The sequence below is a fragment of the Trachypithecus francoisi genome, unplaced genomic scaffold, assembly GCF_009764315.1.
Source record: "Trachypithecus francoisi isolate TF-2019V2 unplaced genomic scaffold, Tfra_2.0 Lachesis_group11, whole genome shotgun sequence".
NCBI lineage: Eukaryota > Metazoa > Chordata > Mammalia > Primates > Cercopithecidae > Trachypithecus > Trachypithecus francoisi.
Window position 1 is genome coordinate 54,113,890 of NW_022681456.1, and position 23,465 is coordinate 54,137,354.

Genomic DNA, 23,465 nt, shown 5'->3' on the forward strand with positions numbered 1-23,465 from the left:
AGGGACCTGTCTTCTGATTCCTTTCTATAATTGATAAGGCATTCTACTATCTCACATTTGCTGGAGGAAGCATTGCTTACATATTCCGAAATGTGTTTCTTTTCCTCTGAATTTTTAAAAAAAATTCTGCAATGCATTCCAGGAAAGTGGTGTGTCCTTCAGGCACTGTTACTCTAAGAAGCATTGTTGTTTACCTAAAGGTCAGAAGCATCTGGAAATTAAGGAACCATTTGTGAGCTAGAAGAACACAGCAATAATGAACAAAACCTGAGAACCTGAGCTGTGCTTCACAGAGAGAGTGGCAGTGCAGCGCAGTTGGAAATAAATGGTAAGTCTCTCTCCTCCCCCAAACTGCCTGAGCGTCTCCCACCTTCCCTTCCTCCCCACCTCACTCACCAACCTGGAGAACTTTGCCAGGAAATTTCAGGTGGAAGGATGACATTATAAAGGCATGGAGATGTGAGAGGATGCAGCTTGTTTAGAGAATTTTGTTGCTAGAAAATGGGGTAGCGTTTGAGAGAGTGTAACAGCTAGTACCTGGGGATGGCCTTCAGCATTCTTGCGACGCCAAAGAATTTCAATGTTAATCTTTAAGGAATAGGAAACGCCGAAGCTTTTTTAGAAGCAGAGTGACATGACTTGAATCTAGGCAGCAAACTACAGCTGTATTTGTGTGACTGGTGAGTTATGAGTGGTTTTTATATTTGTAAAGGATTGGAAAGAAAGGAAGGGTAGGCTGATGAACAGACAGACAGAGAGAAGATGTGACAGAATGTATCTACCACAAAGCCTGAAATATTTACTTCTGGCTCTTTACGGCAAAGGCTGCTGACTGCTGGGCTAGATTTAGAAAGACAGTAACTGCAATTTATTGAATGCTTATTTTATAAGCCTGTGATGATAGGAGAGTAACATCTCTACAGCATATTATGAATCATATCCCAGGTGTACACACATAGAGTACACCCTCTGTGGGATTAGGAGATTAATATCTCTGCAGCACATTATGAATAATATTCCAGGTTGTACACAAATGTTTTGCACCCACTGTGGTATTAGGAAAGTGATATCTCCTCAGGATATTATGAATAATATCCAGGGTATGCGCATATGGTGTACGCTTACTGTGATATTGAGACTAATATCTCCCTAAGATATTACGAATAATATCCCAGGGTGTACTCACATGGTGTACACTCACTGTAATATTAAGAGTACTGTTTCCCCAGGATATTACAAATAATATCCCAGCATTGACACTCCCTGTGATATTAGGAGTTATTTCTGCCTAAGATATTATGAATAATATTTCAGGGTATACACACAGCATGTACACCCACTGTGATATTAGGAGTAATATCTCCCCAGGATGTTACAAATAATATCACAGGGTGTATGGCCACTGTGATATAAGCAGTAATATCTCCCAAAGATATTAAGAGTAATATCTCCTTATGATATTATGAATAATATCACAGAACGTACAACCACTGTGATATTAGGAGTAACTTCCCCCTAAGATATTATGAATAATATCACAGAATGTACACTCACTGAGATATTAGGAGTAATTTCTCCCTAGGAAATGACAAATAATATCACTGAGTGTACACTCACTGTGTTATTAGGAGTAACATCTCCTTAGGATATTACTTATAATATCACAGGGCATACACCCATCGTGACATTAGGAGTAATATTTCCTTAGGATACTATGAATATTATCACAGTGCATACACCCTCTGTGATATTAAAAGTAATATCTTCTGAGGACATTACGAACACTATCACAGGGTCTACATTCACTGTGATGTTAGGAGTTATATTTCTCTGGGATATTACAAATAATATCACAGAATGTACACACAAGGTATGGTGTACAGCCCCTGTGACATTAGGAGTAACATCTCCCTAGGATATTACGAATAGTATCACAGATGTACAGACATGTTGTATACCCGCTGTGACATTAGGAGTAGAATCCCCCTAGGGTATTACGAATAATATCCTAGTACACCCACTGTGACATTAGAAGTAACATCTCCCTATAATAATACGAATAATATCACAGGATGTACACACATGGCACTGTCACGTTAGAACTAACATCCCCCTAGAATGTTACAATTAATATCACAGGATATACACATATGGTGTACACTCATTGTGACATTAGGAGTAACATACCCCTAGGGTATTACAAATAATACCACAGGGTGTACACACATGGTGTACACTCACTGTGACATTAGGTGTAACATCCGCCTAAAATATTACAAATCATACCACAGGGTGTACACACATTGTTTAAGTCACTGTGACATCAGCAGTAACATTTCCCTAGGATATTATGAATAATATCACGGGCTGTTTATGCACATGGGGTACACCCCCTGTGACATTAGCAGTAACATCACTTTAGGATATTACGAATAATATCACAGGGGGTGTGCACACATGGTGGACATCCCCTATGACATTAGGAATAACGTCCCTATAGGATGTTATGAATAATATGTGTGTACACCCGCTGTGACATTAGGAGTAACAATACCCTAGGATATTACAAACCATATCACAGGGTGTGCACCCCCTGCGACATCAGGAGTAACATCCCCCTAGGATATTAGGAACAATATCACAGGGTGTACACCTTCTGTGACCTCAGGAGTGAAATCCCTTTAAAATATTACGGATAATATCACAACGTGTACACCCTCTGTGACATCAGGAGTAACATTCCTCTAGGATATTAGGAAGACTATCACAGGGTGTACACTCCCTGTGACATTAGCAGCAACATCCCCCTATGATACTACGGATAATATCACACGGTGTACAGCCCCTGTGACTTTACAAGTAACATTCCCCTAGGGTATTATTAATAATATCACCGTGTGTACACCCACTGTGACATTAGAAGTAGTATTCCCCCAGAGCGAGACTCCATCTCAAAAAAAAAAAAAAAAGTAGTATTTCCCTCTAATATTTCGAATAATATCTCAGGGTGTGCACCCTCTGTGACATTAAGAGTAACATCCCCCTAAGGCATTATGAATAATATCACAGCGTGTACACCCCGTGTGACATGAGGACTAACATCTTTTTAGGACATTACAAATAATATCACAAGGTGTACACCCCTGTGACACTAGGAGTAACATCCCCATAAGATATTATGAATAGTATCATAGGGAGTGCATGCCCTGTGACATTAGGAGTAACAACCCAGAAGTATACTGTGAATAATATAACACAGTGTAGACCCATTGTGACATTAGTAGTAACATTCCCCTAGGATATTATGAAGAATATCACGGGGGGTACACCCCCAGTCACATTAGGAGTAACATTTCTCTAGGATATTATGAATAATATCACAGGTTGTACACTCCTTGTGACATTAGGAGTAACATCACCCCAGGATATTATGAATAATATCACAGGGTGTACACATCAGGATTTTACTGCCCGTAGGATATTACGAATTATGTCACACACTGTATACACATAGTGTACACTTACTGTGACATTAAAAATAACATTCGTCTAGGTATTAGAAATAATATCACAGGGTGTTAGGGTAACATTTTCCTAGAATATTATGAATAATATCACAGGGGGTACACACGTGGTGTACACCCACTGTGACATTAGGTATAACATCGCCCTAGGATATTACGGTTCGTATCACTAGGAGTACCCACACATTGTGTTTACTCACTGTGACATTAGGAGTAACATCCCCCATGTTATTATGAATAATAACACAGGATGTAAAAACATCGTGCACACCCACTGTGACAGTAAGAGTCACATCCCTCAGGATATTACAGATAATATCACATAGTGTCTACCCATGTAACATCCCCATAGGATATTATGAATAATATTACAGAGTATAAACACATGGTGTACACCCACTGACATTAGGAGTAACATTTTTCTAGGATACTACAAATAATACCACAGGATATACACATATGGTGTACACACACAGTGACATTAGAAATAAAATCACCCTAGGGTATTACAAATAATATATTAATAATTATTATAATAAGTATTAATCGATATTATTCGTAATATCCAAGGGAGATGTTGCTCTTAATATTACATGGGGTGTACTTCCAGTTATATTATTTGTAATATCCTACTGAGATGTTACACCTAATGTCACAGTGTACACGCAGTGATATTATTCATAGTATCCTACTGAGAGGTTACTCCTGATGTCACAGTGGCTGTACACCTTGTGATATTATTGGTAATATCGTAGGGAGATGTTACACCTAACGTCACAGTAGGTGTACACCCTGTGAATTTATTCAAAATATTCTAGGAAAACGTTATTCCTAATTCCAAGTTAGATATTACAAAGGATTGTACACTCCCCCACAATATCGCGAGTAATGTCACCCTCTCCCCCCCTGGATATTACAAACTATATCACAGGGGGGATATTATCACCCTCTCCCGCCCGGTGACAGGGCAAGATCCTGTCTCAAAAAAAAAAAAATCCCTGAAAACGTACAGCAAGTGATTGATTTTCCGGTCAAGAAATAGGAAAGTAAGTGGAAATTTTCAGATGATTGAAAGGTGGTATACACTTTTACAATTTCCTTTCTAATAGTGTTTTTAGTAAAAGGAGGAATGACCAGGATGCTGTTATCACCTGAGTTTGTCCCTCCTCTTGGGGCTCGTGGTGTGCCAGGAGCCAAAGTGTAGCTGTTTGCTGTTTTTGTCTGCCCGGTATCTACTTTTCTTGTTTGTTAACATCATTTTTATTTTCTTCTGAGGAGCTATTTTCCCCCTCTCTCTCGGGCTCTGGGTCTACAGACATGGCTTAGTTTTGGCTGAAGTAAAGATTATATCATCATCTGGCTATGGTGATTGTTTTAAGAGCACGTGACCCAGGCATGCAAGTCAGGTTTGGGAATTTTGATGGTATAATTGTGAAACAAACACTGCCTGCGAGCCTGCTAAGCTGGAAGAGTATGTGTGAAGCTGCTAAGGGTCATCCCTGTTGCTACATGGAGACACAGTAGCTGGGCAATGAAGTCAATACTAAGGATAGCAGAGTTTATGGCGAAGGAGGAGAAAGAGAGAGAAAAGGATGACGTTGTTTGTGGCTTTTGACCCAGCTGCTCCTAAAAGTAATCACCCACCTTGAACCTCCTGGTTAGGTGAGCTGGTGGTTTATCTCTATCTCCCTGCTTCCTCTTTTACCTTTCTTTCTGTCTTTTTTCCTTAACACAACTTGATTTAGATTTCTTCCTTTTGCAGCTCATTCTTACCTATAAAAGGTGTCAACACTTTGTTGCAGAGTCCAGAGGAGTAGGAAGTTGACAGAGTTAAAGTGGACAGCTGAAAAGGAAGTGAGTCCCAACTTGCTAAGTATAAAATATCTCTTAACCTTGTGTGTGCCCTGGTAGGAACAAGAATATTTTGCACAGGGGATAGGCTTGGCTGGCAGGATAGTTACTGTTAAGGAAAGATGAATGTGACAACTTTGGGGATATTCATTGGTGGGAAGCAGTGGGGAGTGAAGAAATCAATATAGTTGAAATGCGGATTTTAAAATGTATATAACAGCCAGCCTCAGAACTTAGATTACACAAATCATCAGCATGTTTGCATGGTGCTTTTATTTCTGGGTCTCTCTTGATGGCTCCTCTTGCATAATTATTACTCTGTATGCTTTGGAAAATTTTTTTGTACATTTAGTACCAGGCTATTTCTCATTTTTATTTTCCTGCTTTTTTACCTTCTTATTCCAAAGTCACCGTGTGACTGTTTTATGGTAGAGATTTGTGTGCAGCCTAAATCAGTTGCTAAGCATCAAAGAGTCATGTGCATATGTAATAAAGATGTGTTGCACTGGGGGTGGAAGGTAACTGCAATCATGGTTGGAATTTTCAAATCTGTTAAGAGTCAATTCTGTGCATAAAAAGAATAAGAATGTGATTTCTATGCATGTTTTGTCAGGTGGGGGATGACTTGTGTGACTCAGAAACATCTGACTCCTCTGTGGGAAAAATGAAAGCACTTAAAAAGTGTTTGCAGCTGGTAACAAGTTTCCTAACGCACTGATCATTTGCTGGCTGTTCTCATTCCCGCCTTTATATTCTGCTGTATACTTGGGGTGGGATCAGAGTCCTTGCAGACTGTTTTTCCTAGAATCCCTTACCAGCTGGTTCTGTCAATGGGAAGCACTGGCTGTAGTGGGAGGAGAGGAGAAGAGATTTTCTTCCTGCCTTCAGCTTCTGTCAGTTTCCTTCTAGCAATAGTGAGCAGACTGGATCAGGGTTTTCCGGCAGTTCCCTCACCTCCAGGGTGGACCAGCACCTAATACACTTTTGTGGTCCTAGAATCATGGAGTCTCCATGCAAACTTCTCCAAGATTCCAGTCCTTCCCTTCCAGTCCTGGGCTCCATGAATACTACATTCTCTGTTTTCTTCTCCCAACCCTAGAGGTGCTATCTACTAATGTTTGGGTTACTCTATTTCTGCTTTGCTTTCTCAGCTCTCCCTATGCAGCCAGTTTCCTATGTTACATTCTCTCCCTGAAATATGTGAGATGGTTTTGTTTTCCTGGCTAATAAATATCTTTAATATATTTGCATTAGATGTTCAAACCTTTTGGGAAAATGACATTGAAAAAGGATGAAGCAAGTTTTTTTTTTGATAATTCATTAAGAAATATTCTTTAAATAGTTTTAGATCAAATTTCAAGAGCATTTTAAGAAACAGAATCCTCACCATTGAAAACCAAACGATTGTGATTGTTTAATGCTGATTTTTAAAAAAATTTCTAACCCGAGTTGTGCCCTAAGTTTCCTTTTATGAACTTAGATTTTTGAACCCTTTACCAACAACTTCCTCACAGTATATAGTTATTAAGCGATCTTTCCCTTGTTGTCTTAGCAGTTTGGGTTTAGTTCCTATTTTTATTTGGCCATGACTGATAGTACTGATTGAAGGAAGTGTGATGTAGCCAACCCTCAAAGACTCCATCATGAATACACTTGTCAAGTGAGATAAATTTTGCAGAAGTCTTGCTCACTCCCTGACTTGGATGACTCCTGCCAGTTCCTTTAGTACTTTGCTCGCTGTGTTATCCTCTCTAGAAAACTCTTTGATATCTCCTCCCCAAAGAATGTGTTGTGGGATGGGATCCCCAGGATACAGATTCTGAGGTGAAGCGGTACAGGAAGGGGTTTTATTGGAGGGAGTGCTCTTAGGAGCAACACCTGCAAAGCAGTGAAGAAAACCAACAGGGCAGAGAAAGAAGTTGAACTGCAGTGCAGTCACAAAAGCAGTCTCCACTAACCCCTGGGGCTATGAAACTGAGATGGCACTTCAGAGAGATCCCGAATCAGCAGCCGATTGTGGGCTGCTCCCAGGGAGGGTGCATACACTTAGGTGAGACAGCTTCCTTCTGTGGAGCACAGAGGAACACAACTGTCAGCTATCAGCAAGCACTACTTCTAGCAGCTGCAACAAGGGGGATCATGGTGATACACCATGGTATCTACTACGATTGATCCAGTAAAAGTCCTCAGGAATAGGCCGGGCACAGTGGCTCACGCCTGTAATCCCAGCACTTTGGGAGGCTGAGATGGGCAGATCACGAGGTCAGGAGATGGAGACCATCCTGGCCAACATGGTGAAACCCTGTCACTACTAAAACTACAAAAATTAGCTGGGCGTGGTGGCAGGCGCCTGTAATCCCAGCTACTCGGGAGACTGAGGCAGGAGAATCACTTGAACCCGGGGGGCAGAGGTTGCTGTGAGCTGAGATCGCACCACGGCACTCCAGCCTGGCAACAGAGCGAGACTCTGTTAAAAAAAAAAAAATCCTCAGGGACCCAACACCCTTACGTTTAAGTGCAAACACAGTGCATTGGGATGGTGTATTTACATCAGCCTGAGACTGTGGGCTCCAGCATCCAGTACAGTAGGCACTTGATAAATGTTAAATTTAGTGGAGGAAAAATGTTTACTTGTTTTCCCTAGCAATTGCAGTAGGCATAGAATCTAATGTATCATGCTGTCCTCTGAAACTGGGGTTAAAATAGTCTTGTTTTCAGTCCCATTCTGGAGAAGCTATGTGACTTGGGTTCTGGTGTGAAAACCCTGAAGGACACATATTGGGCGAAGTGAAAAGCCTCTGAGTTTGCCAGATGAACTGATGACAAACAAGCATAGAGTAACACATGTTGAGAATGACACTGCCCAGGAACACCACGCGGTCATGGCCAAATGCTCCCGGGTGTTGTTTTCCTTCCAGCCATTCTGTATTCAGATGTGACTCAGACGCTGGCATTCAATGCAGTTTTCTTTAGCTGCTGCTGCTTCCAGGAGTCCCCCAAAGTCAATAGGCCACTGGCTTACCACTAGAGTCAGGCAAGGAAAAGAGTGGGAAGGCAGCAACATCAACAGGAAATAAAACATTTTTATTGAATATCTGTGTAATATGTTAAGTCATTTTTAACAACAATCAGAAAACTACTGTGGAATTCACTACACAAAGTGAAACAAAATTTAAATCACCTCATCAAAAATGAAGGTAAAATACAGCTGAAGTAGTTGGCTCGCAGGCCACGAGCCATATGGCAGAAGAAAACACCCCAACATTTCTACAAGATACAGGGAAAACCCACACATAGAAACACTCAAGCAGGCAGTAAATATACACAAAGGCAACTAGGATCTTTCTAGAGCATCGGATTCTAATACTTTACACAGCTTTGTCAGAAGGGTACATGTGGCTTATTTGAGGATGAATCTTGGTCATAAAGCAGGTTCCATCACTGACTTGTGAAAGATGGCATAGTACCAACTAATTCTATGGTGACAATCCCATGTCTGGCAGTGTTGCAAGAGAATGCATTAGTAGTACTTTAATGCAAGAAGTAATGTATATTCAGCAGCTTGAACCTGCTTGTTTTAAAGTGTGGTGTCATTGTGTACAACTTAAAGCTGAATACAGTGAAATTAAATGTCATTTGTGGTATTGAAATATTTTTTAAAAGCCAGTCAACTCCCTCTCTTTGGTAGGGTTTGGCCCTTTAAATTGGAAAGAGTCTTGTTTGAATTTTCTGTTCAAACCATTATTTAATTTCACATTCTGACTTGTGTGTATTTTCTATTGCCTATGTGTTTAAAGAAGTATGGACCATCAGCAGACGGTGATGTTATTTTCCTTTTATCCTTTATGTCTGTGCCAATTATAAAGCGTTTGCTGTGTCTGGCCTAAAAGGCAAAAGCGCGTGCCCCTTCTTTGATAAATCTTCTTTGATAAGGAAACAGTAACGACAGGAATTCCAGTTTTACTGGGAAACAGCCAACCCCATGTTCAAAGCCTACCATCAGCCCTTTTTGAATTCTCTTTAGTTTTTGAAAAGACATGGTGTGATATCCTGAAGACTGAACATGAGGCCAATGCTTAGTTTTCCTCCATTTTGTTTTGGTGTTTGTGAAGACAAACTTTCATTTCACAGCATCGTTACTGTCTGTGGCCTGGGAATTAAAATGGGTCACAGAAGTGAATGGGAGAAAAGGCTAGATGCAGTGTGAGATAATAGGCTGCCCTTCCACGAAGTGGTTGTCTACCATAGTGGGGAAAAATATGGAATATTGCACAGTGCTTGACAAAATGCTGTGTTCCACCCCATTCTATGTATCTTCCTTGTCCTATGCATAGCTTTTCAGTTCTGGATTGGTCCTTTGTAATGAGAACTGTTTGTGCTACACACACCTTGGGCAGTGCAGTAGAAGGGAATGGCAGTATTGTTACAATATCACTACGGAATAAATTGAGTGCTATCCACTGAGGAAACTACGGGTCTAAGCACACACGGCAGTCACAGTGTTACACAGAGCAGTCCTTTAAGACTCTTATAGAATGACTAGTAGCTTCATAATAGTGCCATTTACTACATAATAACATTGAAAACGTTTAAAAACTCCTCCTAAATCAAGCATCTAGTATACCTAAGAGGTTGCTTCAGTTTTCTAGAACTTGTTCTTGGTTTGTTTCACCTTTTTTTAAAGGACAAATTAAAACTTATTTAAGTAAAAAGAGTATATAAAAAGATCACTAGCTGTCTGTTTTGGCTTAATTGAAGTGCATTCAGAACTATGGCTAATTGTTGTTGGTTTTTGTTTTTTTTTTTTTTTTTTTCATCTTTTGATGGGATTACAATACTGTCTGTTTACCACAAAGTAATTTTGTGTAATAAGCACAGATTGCTGTGTTAAAAATATCCTGCATTCCTTCTAATCTGGTTTTATATAATAAAATATTTTGTTACAAACTCTAATGTGCAAACCTTTTGGAATTACGATAGGTGTGAAATCTGGAACAGAATTCACAGGATGCACATTTTGTATAAAGGTGATAACGGAGAGCTACTTTTTCTTTTTAAATAGTCAGGCAATAGTTCATAAATGTTAACTTCTCCCCTTAGCTTCTTCTCCCCCCAACCCCAAACAAATGCATGCACACCACACACACACACACACACACACACACACACACACAAACACACGGAACACCTTGTTGTTATTCTATAAGGAGTAATATGAAATCATTGACTCCTGTTCAGTTGCTTCCTCAAATGTAAGAGTGAAGCCATTATTTTAGCTTTGTAAATATGTACAGACAGATGCTATTCTGGTTTGTGGCTATGCTTCCTTGAGGTCAGCCTGGATGCTGCTGCTCAGATCATGCTATTTTGCCTGTGTAGGAATTCTACAAAATTGGATTCACCCACCAAGTATGTGGTGTAAGTTTATCTTGGTACTCAAATGATTGAATAGAAAGCTCAGGTTTAAGTTGTCCTTTAAGATGTCAGTTTAACTGTACTAGTGCCTTACGAGTTGATATTTTTGCTGGAATGCAGACGATACTATATTACCATATAATATATTATCAGCTCTCCTATATCTCAGTCAATTTACATAGTTTAAAATAGAACATCTTATTAAAAACATCTAGATATACACAGATTAGGAAACACAACATACAAATACACAAACTAGAAATAAATCTTTAGCATACTAGTATATACAACAGTGTGATACAATAAATAATTTCAGTCATGCTCTATCTACATATCATATTGCTTAAAAGAAGAGTAGATTTGGAGGGCAGTGGTATGATGAAGGACTTAGGGGCTCTCTACATTTAAATCTGTGCAAATTAAAACAGGATTCGAAGTACCACTGAATTGTGTTAGGAATGCATGGCTGCAAAAATGAAAGGACCCATATTACTGAGGTATTTACAGATACTGGCTAAAGAGCACTATATGGGCAAATGCAGAAAGGCTTCTTCTTTCCTTTACTTCTTGACGGCCAGCATGGCATCGACTTCCTCCTCTACCTGCAGGGTGTGCCACTGGGCAATAGGTCGCCTGGGGTTGGCCAGCATGTCTGACCAGTGTCGCAGCTCCGCACCGGTGCTGTTGTAGCCCACAAAGACTTTGCCGATGGCATCGTTCTTGCCAATCTTGTCATAGTCCAAAACAGTTACCACCACCTGCACTTTCTGAAAGAAGACGTGAAACGAATATGAATCATCTAGCTCTAGAGATAAGGCCCAACTATAAAGCTTCCTTGAGCACTAAAGAATTGGAAATAAAAGAATCAGTCTCCAAGCACTAGGATGAGGATGAAAATGACTTGAATGTAGAAACTTGAGTCCAAATTTCCTTTTTCCATTACTATATCATAATTGTCACCATCATCATCTTACTACTCAAGCGTTAATTTTTATTATATATGTTGCACTATGTCTTTTACATGAATGAACTCAGTTACTTCTCAAAATAGATCCTATTAATATTGCCGTTATACAGATAAGGATGCTTGAAGCTCTGAGAAGTTAGATAACCTGTCTGAGGTTGTTTAAGGAATGAGTTGTTTGGTTTTCAGAGCCTATGCTGTAAACCTCCGTGCCATGGGGTCTGTGTCAACTTGTGCTAACCTCTAAATTCATTTGCTTCAATTGTCTCATTGGTGAAAGTTCTGGCATTGGTGTTCAGGCCACTCTATTTGATTACAATTCCCAAGGCAACCATGTGCAATAATCCAATTTCAAGGGGGAACAGCATGTTACAAAAAAAAAATGTAGAATTTCAACTAATCATATGACTGTGAGCATAAAACATGATACTATAGTGAAAGTCTTTAAAAACTAGTAATAAAGATTTTTTTCTCATCCGTACGTTCTCTTAGTAAACATCTACTGAGTAACTACTATGTATCTGGCATAGATATCAAATGTAAATATTATTTTAGGCTACATAGGATTTACTTCAATGATTCCATCAGATTTTGAAAGTTTATTTGATAACTTCCTTTTCTGAATGATTAAACTGATGAAAGCAAACCTATACCATTATGGTATAAAAGATATACTTTTTAAAAGCACATTTCAGTTCTACTTTCTGAGTAATTAATTTACTTAGCAGAATATGTGACGGTTTCAATCTAACAGATGAGTGTAAGGATAAGAGTTTAAAATAAATGGAATATATAACATTTATTGCCAGAGTTAAAAGTAGCAGAAAATATAATTATAAAAGCTAGGGCCAGATGAAGAGCCAGCTGAGTTAGAGCCCTTTAGTGGACTTTATATGCGGAAGACTGATTTATTATATTAATGAAATGAGAAATGTCATTGATATACAGCTTCAGAACGGAGAAAGCAATCACTTCTGAAAGTGGAATTTAGAATGTAAAATGCAACACATTGGCAATAAAAGAGACAAACTTCCCTGGGAGTGATTCCATTGTTAAAGGAATTAACTATCCACTGGGTAGTTTCTGGAACCAAGAAGAGGGCTATATTGATTCTTAGAACTTGTCCTAAGCAAACTTAACAGGAAGCAATCATATTGTAATGAATGGGATAGGGGACATGATACACAAAGGCAACAGAAGTTTTTAGAGTTTGATTATTCCACTTAGGAATGCATTGATTAATAGCATTCAAGGCAAAATATCCTTGTGAAGCCTTTGGATTAATGTTTCCAGCTGCATATGTAGTTTATTTCTACATTTGGGGGAGGAAGTCTTACATTTTCACATGCATTTGGAAATTTGCGTATTTTGCTTCTTTCATAATACATTTTATAGGGATAGAGAAAGACAGAAGAACAGGCAGATTTTCTTATAACCTCAGGATAAGGGAAACTTAAACCCCTATTTTAGCATGTGAAATACTCAATTATTTTTTCTAGAAAAAGGTAAAGACCAGAAAAGTTGCCTCCTATAAAAAAAGGAAAAAAAAAGGAACAAACTGACTCAAGGAGTAGAGAAAGAGGGATACAGCCAAAGGAATGCTCATTGTTTCCATGTCTAATGTACTCTATGTTGGGCTTAGTTTCTGTCTGTCCTGACGAAATGTTATTGCCTCTGAAATGCTGCCCCAGAAATCTATAACCTATGTCTTATTTCTAATGTGCTTCACTTTCAATATATTTGCATTTTCTGCAGTTTGTAGTTGAAAAGGATATTGATTTTAAAGGCATAGAATTGTAGCTCAATGGGAGTTTTCATCTCAGTGCCTTGCTTTATACTATTTAGTGAAATTAAAAAAATTAAATGCCAGAAGGTGTTAGTTTCCATAGGAATAAGGTCTTAGAACTCAAAAGAGTTCACTGAAGAAATATTGCAAATAAACTGTTGGAAAAAATTGATGTCTTGAGGGTTTGTGAGTGGGTCCAAAGCAGGGGGCCCCCTGGTTCAGGCTAGTGAACAAGTTATTGGGAAGAGGGAACCAGTGTCCTCTGTATTTACTTATATAACAGATGTTGAAAATAAATAAGTATGTATAATTTTGACACTATGGGAAAATTTATATGATAAAGGTTGTATTTAAAACTATGAACCAATATGAAGATGGTAGAGTTATTGGTTATTTTTGGTCATTTAAGACACCCTATACTACAGAGTAGCTACCAGCCACATCTAGCTGTATCCATTTAAATTTAAATACATGGAAGTTAAATAATGTTCCTTGGTCAAATTAGTGACTGAGGTACTCATTTGCCACCTGTGGCTACCATATTATTGGACAGCATGGATGACAGAATATTTCAATCATCACAAAGTTCTATTAGACAGCACTGATTTGTATACTGATTTAATCTTATGGTTAGATCCATTTTCTAATTAAATGCTAACTTGAAAAAGAGAGGACATTAGCATGTGAATAATAATGATGATGACGATAGGACCGTTTACTGTGTGTTCCTATGTATCGGGCGCTGTTCCAAGTGCTTTTATTGCATAATCTCACTTTGACAAGGACTCTTATCATTCCTGCTTTATAAAGGTAAAGAAACTCTAAGCCTCAGTTTTTTTACATATAAAATTGGGATAATAACAATAGTACTTTTCTCATAAAGTTCTTCTAAGGATGAAATGAGATTACATACATAAAGTGGTTAACTTGGACCTAGGCATATAATATATATATATATAAGTCTTTGGATTAATGTTTCTATGAAGAAAGCTAATATAATAGCTATGCTTATTTTATATATGTATATTATATAGCTGTACTTATATATATAAAATATATATTATATATATATATATATAATAAGGTAGCTATATTAGTTTTCTTCATGGAATAAAGCTGTGATTCCTTCATAAGATACTGTCTTCTAAGAATAGATTAAAGGTAAATGAAGACACAATTGGGCCTATTAAGGGTGGTATGGCACTATTCACAACAGCCAAGATACGGAATTAACCTAGGTGTCCAACAACAGATGAATGGATAAATAAAATGCGGCACGTATACACAATGGAATATGATTTGGCGATAAAAAAGAATGAATCCTGTCATTTGTGGCAGTGGATGAAACTGGCAGACACTATGTTAAGTGAAATAAGCCAGGAATAGAAAGTTAAACACTGTATGTTCTTACTCATGTGGAAGCTAAAGAAAAGTTGATATCATAGAAATAAAAGGTAGAACAAAGGATACTAAAGACTAGGAACGGGAAGATAGGGAGAGATTTGTTTAAGGATACAAAATCACAGCTACACAGGAGGAATGAGCTCTAGTGTTCTGTACCACTATAGGATGGCTATAGTTAACAATAACATATGATATAATTTCAAATAGCTACAAGTAGGATATTGAATGTTCCCAAACCAAATGATAAATGTTTGAGATGATAAATATGCTAATTACTCTGATTTGATGACAATACATTATATATATGAAAACATTACTATGTGCCCCATGAATATGTACAACTACTATTTGGCAATTTAAATAAATAAAATAAAATACTAAAGAATATTTGTTATTCCAGACCTTTAGAAGGTTCTTTGTTGTAGATTTGATGTCTGCTCTTTGTTTCTCCTTTAAGTTATGGGCAAACTTTTACATCACTGAAAATATACACCTGTGCCAATTATTGAATAAAATGTAACAACAGTGTTGTTTTATGCAGTTTGACTCTATGATGCCCATTAAAGATTTGCAAGAAATGGCCCAAAATTATTGGATATGAACTTTAGATTCCTTTTTTTTTTCTTTTTTTGGAGACGGAGTCTCGCTCTGTCGCCCAGGCTGGAGTGCAGTGGCCGGATCTCGGCTCACTGCAAGCTCCGCCTCCCGGGTTCACGTCATTCTCCTGCCTCAGCCTCCCGAGTAGCTGGGACTACAGGCACCCGCCCCCTCGCCCGGCTAGTTTTTTGTATTTTTTAGTAGAGACGGGGTTTCACCGGGTTAGCCAGGATGGTCTCGATCTCCTGACCTCGTGATCCACCCGTCTCAGCCTCCCAAAGTGCTGGGATTACAGGCTTGAGCCACCGGTGCGCCCGGCTGAACTTTAGATTCTTATAGGCTAACTATGGAGATGGGGTGAGAAAATGTAAATATTTTTAAAAACCCCTAAATGATAAGATTGCATGTTATCATTGTGGCTACATGTAGCCACTTAATTTGAACATGTTAACTACAAGGACATTTAATAGAATATTTCCCATCATAATTATTGTCTGGCAAATTAAGTCTCCATTTTTACTGAAATGGCCATCCTTTCCAACTCAGACACAGGAAGCTGAATTTAAATAATTGAAAAATACAACTTTAGCCCAATTTTTCTATTGTTAATCATCTTTTAATAAAGACTCAACATGCTGCATATTTAGCATCAACCAAAAATATTTCTCTTGTCACTATTTTTTGCTCTAAAGATCTGATGAGGAGACTTATTTATGGTCTGGGAGTAAATAGTGAAAGCTCATGTTTTTCTCTGGGCTTTTTAACTTTTATAGATGCACTTTTTGAGTAAGCAGAATTATTCTGTTGATTTTCTTTTTCCTACTTGCTTTTCCTCTTTTTCCGCTCAACACAGTGCCAGCTGTTTTGGGCTGATGAGTCAGCACATCCTGCGCTGTATATTTTATCCTATCCTTCTTGATGTAGCTCAAGCATCGGATGTGCATGGGAGTAAGAATGGCAGTTCTAATGAAGGCATGTGCGTTGATAACTTACAAAGTCTGTGTGTATAATTTATGTGGTCTGAATGAATGAAATTGAGTGTGAAGACAAAATTATGTTTGACATTACCTGGATTTGTTCAAAAGGTACTTCAAAGCTGAATGACTCATTGTAGTAGGGGTTAAGTGTGTTCTTTTTAATTGTTGTCTTTTTCTTCTTCAGCCTCTTACCATTCTGCATCAGATGAATCTTCACATAAGGATCTGAATGAAAAACAGAAAAGAAACTTTAGGAGATCAGAGACATGTATTTTAGATTATAATTTAGCTTATGAAAGAACTAAGTATTTCCCATGGGTAAATAATTATATAGCATGTATTTAGCATTTTTTTAAATTCAATAATTTTTTATTGAAATATTTTAAGTAACCTATGGGGCATGCTTTTTGCATGATAGCTCAATATTTATAGTTTGATTTAGAAGATGAGAGTAGCGGTATGCTGGTAAACCAGCTCTTTGGGGAAAAAAAAAAGTCTTAACATGTAGCATTTTCCTATGTCTATGGTATTTATATATATACTCCAACCAAGGCCAATGTCAAGCCACTAAGCTTAACAATTGGCTTGCAAAATCCCTGAAAAATTAACAGTTCGCTCTTGTGAGCTGGCGAAGGGCTTGCCTGCAGCACAACCCTGTATGGGAATAAAACTCTTAAGAGAGAGAGGACAAAAGAACCATTTTATTCATTCATTTATTAATTTACTCAATCAATATGAGTTGAGTACCTATGATGTGATAGGCACTGTTAGACCCTAGGAATATAGCCTCAACACAATGGACTAACCCTGTCTTCACAATGAAACTTCAGACTGTGGGGAAAAATAGACTAAGTTTATATAGAAACAAAAGACATGAAATTACAAGTTGACAAGAGTGCTCTGTAAGAAAAAAGCAGAGTAGAAATAATATAGGAAATACCAAGGATGATATGGTGAGTAGTAAAGTAGATAGGGAATTTAGGTTTTCGTTTGCTCTGGTAAGGCATCTGTGGAAGTAACATTTAAGCTGAGATGTGAAGGTTGAAGGGTAAGATCAGGCCAACTGAGCCTAAATATTCCTAGGTAGAGAAGACCTTCAAGTGTTTGAGGAAAAGAGAAGCGAACAGTACACACTAAAGCAATGGGAAAAGGAGCATAAAGATCCCCTGAGCAGTTTCCTTAAAGCATCATTAGGCAAAGATTAATAAGTCACTGCAGGGGCAAGACAATTCCATTTACAGCTCCCATTCCTAATGGATGAATGTTGTACCTTCAGGTCACTAGAAACCAATGCTCATGGTTGAAAGGAAAATCTCTACTGTTTTTCTTAAACATTTTTCCAATCATATGTAACACATGTTCATGATAGAAAAAGTATCAGAAAGCAATGATGACCAAAAAGAAAAAAAAATTTAAATCTAGGATTTTACTTCCCTAAAATAACTACTGCTAAGCCTTTCAAATTTTCTTTTCTCTCTCTCGGAACATGTAGAGCTGGGAGAAACTTTCCAGATGATCTGGTCTAATGCCACCTATTTTTAGAAGAGAAAACTACAGATGAAAAAAGGGTATTTTTACCTCCCCCTCCCTATCCCCAGTAGAACATAATTCCTAAGGGACAGACATTTTGTCTGTTATATTCACTATTTGAATTTGCTAAAACAGTGCCTGGCACATATTCAGTTTTTGTTGAATACGTGGAGATTATTTAGGGCCTCAGTCTGGGTCTTCTGACTCCCATTCCTGTCTTCTTCCCACTACCCCAAAGCCTACATTACTAGGATACATGTTAAGAGGTTTTTTAAAATGTTACATCCAGTCCAGGGGATCATAATGAAGATTTTCATCAAAATTAAGAATATCTTTAAAAATCAGGCCTAGAGATATGAAACCAGCTCCATAAACTAAAGACTTGATCAGTTAAAAAAAAAAATCCACTGTAAACAGTTGTAAATGGAAGCAAAAAATGTCACTTATAATCCATGTTACTGTTCACAGCCAACTGATTTTTGGTTCACACACAGTTGATTTTTGGTTCAGAGACCTTGTTTGTTTTATAAAGTTCCCTAACTCCCCCATCTAACCCCTTGCAATTTTATAAAGATAGTCATGTCTCCAGGTGTTCTTTGGCACTGATGAAATACATGTATATATTGTATATGCCTCCTGTGTTCATGTGTTGAAACTTTATCAACCTAATTGAGGCATAGATTTTCTCAAGAGAAGCACTCTGAGTATCTACTGATTAATTTAACACAATAAGTGATAGGAAAAAACCTTGCACATCAGCCATTTCAGTAAGCAAATTAAAAACCCAACAGGATAGTTTCAGATTTTGCTAAAAGCTCTGACATGATGTTATTAATGCCTTGGGGAGAATAGGGTGATTTTAATAAGGTTGATCAGTAAAGTCCTCATTGAGAAGGCAACGTTTTAGCTGAGAACCAAAAGACACTGGATAACCAGTCATTTGGCTGTACGGTGGATGCTTGTACCAGCCAGAAGGAGCAGTACCTGCAAAGGCCCTATGCAGCACCTCCTTCTGCATGTTTGAGAAACAATAGAAGGCAGGGGGAAGAGAGGTAGATGGTGAGGTCAAAGAGTTAACTTAGGACTTGCTGATCTGTTGCTTTTGTAAGCAGAGGCTGCCAGTTCTGATGATTCAGATGTATCCTACAATTTCATAATACATAAAAAAGAGAACAGAGGGTTGGGGGCCGGGTGCAGTGGCTCATACCTGTAATCCCAGCACTTTGGGAGGCCAAGGCAGGTAGATCACCTGAGGTTAGGTGTTTGAGACCAGCCTAACTAACATGGTGAAACCCCATCTCTACCAAAAATACAAAAATTAGCTGGGTGTGGTGGTGCACACCTGTGATCCCAGCTACTCCAGAGGCTGAGGCAGGAGAATCACTTGAACCAAGGAGGCGGAGGTTGCAGTGAGCCAAGATCACGCCACTGCACTCCAGCCTGGGCAGCAGAGCCAGAGTCTCAAAACAACAACAACAAAAACGAACAAACAAACAAAACCAGAGGGCTGAAAGCGGAGCAGGTTTGGAACTGCTATAAACGGGAAGTCTCAGTCTTTGCCTTTGCAGATTGACCCCAGCACAGGTACCAAAGCACTTACTTTGCAGGCAAAATTCCCATCTTAATCAAAACAAATGCTGGAAGAAACTTAGAGTTCTTTATCAGCTTTTGTGCCTGGATAAGTCTAGACTATATGTTATGTACCTGGATGGGCACATTTGAGCATCTTCTTAGCCCAACAATCTGAAGTCTTAGATTGCTTCTCCATTTCCTCCAGTCTTGATTGCCAAGGAGCTAAGTGTCTTTTAGTTCTTTCATTGTACTGAAGTCTTGTCCTGAACGTGGGTACCTTTAGCAATATCCCTAATCTCTTGTTTAGCTTGTTCGTAACTTTTTCTGAGATCTAGACCTTGCTCCTCCATCCCCAGCTACTGATTGAGTCCTCTAAATGGAAATACATCCATCTATGAGTCACATTTGTGCTTTAAGAACACACTTTTGAAAATTCTAAAGCAAAGATTACTTCTCCTACAAAATAGGCCACTGGATAATTGAATTTTTTCTGTTTTAGGGGTTGTTCTGCAAAGCAAAATCCTTGTCAGTTTCTTGGTGGCTTAGAAGTCCTCGTGATTGCACAACAAAACAAAATTTTATGGAAATAATAAAATAAGATATAATGAAACTCACAAATATTGCTCTTGCTTTTCCTGAGTACAGCTGCTGGACACCATGCATAACATCTAAACATTCACTAGGTTTTTTGAAACATGTAAATAGCATAGGAAACCTGCAACCAAAAAGTTGGGCTACTGTCTCTAGGCATTCTGTATCTCTGCAACTGTGTGGATTCATTCTGTTCCCCAAAACAAGAATCATGGAAACCTTGGTCATCTAAATACTGACACCCCGTCTTCAATGATCATTTAGATAATCCTTATTGCCAATGGAATAGATGCAGGATGTGGGACATTTCATTTCTTTTGTTTGTTTAACTTATCATAAAAAAGTAGTTGAGTCCTTTTTTTTTTTTTTTTTTTTTTTGACATGGAGTCTCGCTTTGTCACCCAGGCTGCAGTGCAGTGACACGGTCTTGGCTCACTGCAACCTCTACCTCCTGGGTTCAAGCGATTTTCCCTCCTCAGCCTCCCAAGTAGCTGGGATTATAGGCACATGCCTAGCTAATTTTTGTATTTCTAGTAGAGACGGAGTTTCACCATGTTGGCCAGGCTGGTCTTGAACTCCTGACCTCAAGTGATCTGCCCACCTCAGCCTCCCCAAATGCTGGGATTACAGGAGTGAGCCACTGCGCCCAGCCAGAAAGGCTGATTTTTTTTTTTTTTTAAAGAATTCAAACCAGTCTATCCTGACTCCAAACCTGCTGCTGTTTGTGATATGTCAGAGAGATAATTTAGTACAGTGTTTACAAGTACAGACTCTACAGCCAGTCTAACTTGGATCTTAGCTCTGCTTTTTTCTAGCTGTGTGGTCTTGGAGAAGTTATTTCACCTCTTTGTGGCATAACTCCTTCAACTGTAAAATAGTGAAAATGATAATGCCTAGCTCATAAAGTTGTTAAAATTAAATTGAGTTACCACATGGAAAGTGATTCAAAGTGTGGCTGGCACATTTCATTGTTAATTATTACTATGGTTTTATGAAAGGGCTAACATCGAAGTCAGCATCTATGAATCAGACTCTCCTTCATCTCACTTTGCTGAATTGGTAACCACCATTAGCTAATGGGAAAAAGCCTTCCCATTTGCTGCACAAGTAAGCCAAGCTATCCCAGTTTATTTCTGGAAAGAAGTATACCCACTCTAAACAACTGGTTCGTTTTGAAGAATGTCATCATGTATGAGATGAAAGACAAAGGGAGCATTTCTTTCGTTACCACCTATATGAGGTGGTCTCATGGTGTGAGATGGGAAACTGATTCAACATCCCGTATGGTTTGCTCCCATTTCTGACATCAATAGATCAAATCACACACAGCTGAAAAGTTAAACTCAGAGTTCCAGATGGAATCTTATTACTGAGGCTGGAGGATAGTATGAATCAAAACTGATTTACTGAGCTTCTTTCCAGATTCTGAGGCCAGCTAATGTTGATACACTTAGCTATATTATGCCTGGAGTATCTACTTTCCTTATTCTGCTGAAAATGAGGAATTAGAGAAAAGGAATCCCTCAGGCTTGAGATTTGTTGTTGTTAGAGATGTGGTAGTATGTATTGGTCGTTGGAGTGAGGTAATATCCATACCTCCTCCCTTGCTTTTTCTCTTGACTCCTTTCTACTCTGAGAAAATTTTATAGTCTGTTTTCTTCTTTCTGGTTTCCACTTAGCTGTACAACTACTCTCCATCCCAAACTTTTTCCTATTCAGAATGAGGAATAGGAAGTCACTGTGTTAAAGCTACAGTGATATGACTTAGCTAATCAAATTGTTCCTCAGCTCCAAGACAGTGGAGATCTAGAACACTGACTATGCCATGTGAGAGGGAAGCAGAGGATCCTAGCATGGTGACCAGATGACTACTTTGGTCTCACTAGCTATTTTCAGGGATGAGGATATAGACCTTGTTTGACTGGTTTTGTAATTACCTGATCAGCTGCAGTCTATGAACAACTCTAAAGATGAACTAGCCATTCTACAACTCTGCCAAATGGGCAGCCCCTTCTGAATACAATTCATGAGGTAGACACCTGTGGCCTGGTGCCATTCCTTTTTGTTCATTTAGTCCATGTTCTGGCATTAACTTTGAGTGAAACATAGATCTCTCATATTAATTGGTAGGAGTTTCATTTCTGAAGGGTTCCTTCCAGTAACCAGGTTAATCTAGCCCTGATGCTCCAATATCTAGCCCTGATGCTCCAATATCTAGCTCTAAGTGGCATGAACTATCACCTCCACCTAGTCCTTCAGGCATGGCATTCCATCCTACTTGCCTCCATCAATATATCCTGGATACAATGAATCTGCCATCTTTTTTTGGTCAGGGATCAAGAGGAGATGATATATAATATACAGACATATATGGCATATGAGGTATGCCTGTTTCCTGGCTGTTCCAATTACTGTTCTTCTCCATCACCCACCATGCTATACAAAGGTTTGGTTGGTTTGATGACTTCAACTGTGTGGAGGGAATAGACATAAGGAATTCGGATGTGGATCAACAGGCACCCCAGAAATTCTCTCTTTTCCAGATAATCCCTGATCCCACCTTTGCTGGCATTTCCACAGTACCCTTCCTGCTAAACTCTCCTTTGCTCTCTTCTTTTTCTCTCTTTGAGCATGAGATGATCCTCCTTTATTCTCTCCCATCCCTTCCTCTGCCCCAAGATGTTCAAGAGCATGTTCTTATGAGTATATCACATTTGACATGATTTTAACACGTTTGATAGGATTTTTCTCTGCACCCCTTTTCTCAGACACTCTACAATGCAACCTGTGCTTCCGATATTATTGCTACTTCTGTTAAAACAAAATTTCTAACCACAGAATCTGGCACTGGAATGCAATGTCTTCACCAACACTGTTGTTAGAGGCACAGTTTCAACATGTGGAGCTATATCGCAAACAAGTAATATAAAGTAAACTTGGAGGAAGACTTTGGAACTAGGTACAAAATCCAGTAGGTGATTTTTCTCCAATTATAGGGACCCCAATGGGCAAGCTTTGCAGAAATGTAAATGCAGCCCATGTGCTATAAGGCCACAACCACCTTAACTCTTCTCTTATCCTGCAGACAGAGACCTACTGAGTTCATTCCTTTCCTTTTAAGTCTCTCCTTGTGCCATTATTCCAACCTCGGAAACCTAAAAATTTGGAGCCATATTTGATTCTTTCTTCTCTACCTCCCATGCCAATTTAACTTCACATTGTTTCTCTGGTTATTTCTCTCTTTCTAACCCACT

The 23,465-nt window shown here is 38.7% G+C and overlaps 1 protein-coding gene across 5 annotated transcripts in view; it reads right to left on the minus strand.

Moving 5' to 3' along the window:
- Positions 1-8,438: 8,438 nt before the first annotated feature.
- The window catches only part of SYT1 (synaptotagmin 1), a 605,736-nt gene continuing 590,709 nt past the window's right edge, over positions 8,439-23,465 (minus strand). For all 5 annotated transcript variants that reach the window (XM_033221176.1, XM_033221179.1, XM_033221177.1 and 2 more), the window contains 2 exons: positions 16,610-16,743; positions 8,439-11,557 (listed from right to left, as the gene is read on the minus strand). In XM_033221176.1, the coding sequence (XP_033077067.1) occupies positions 11,351-11,557; positions 16,610-16,743 (341 nt within the window). In that variant the 3' untranslated portion in view covers positions 8,439-11,350. The remainder of the gene's footprint in view (positions 11,558-16,609; positions 16,744-23,465) is intronic.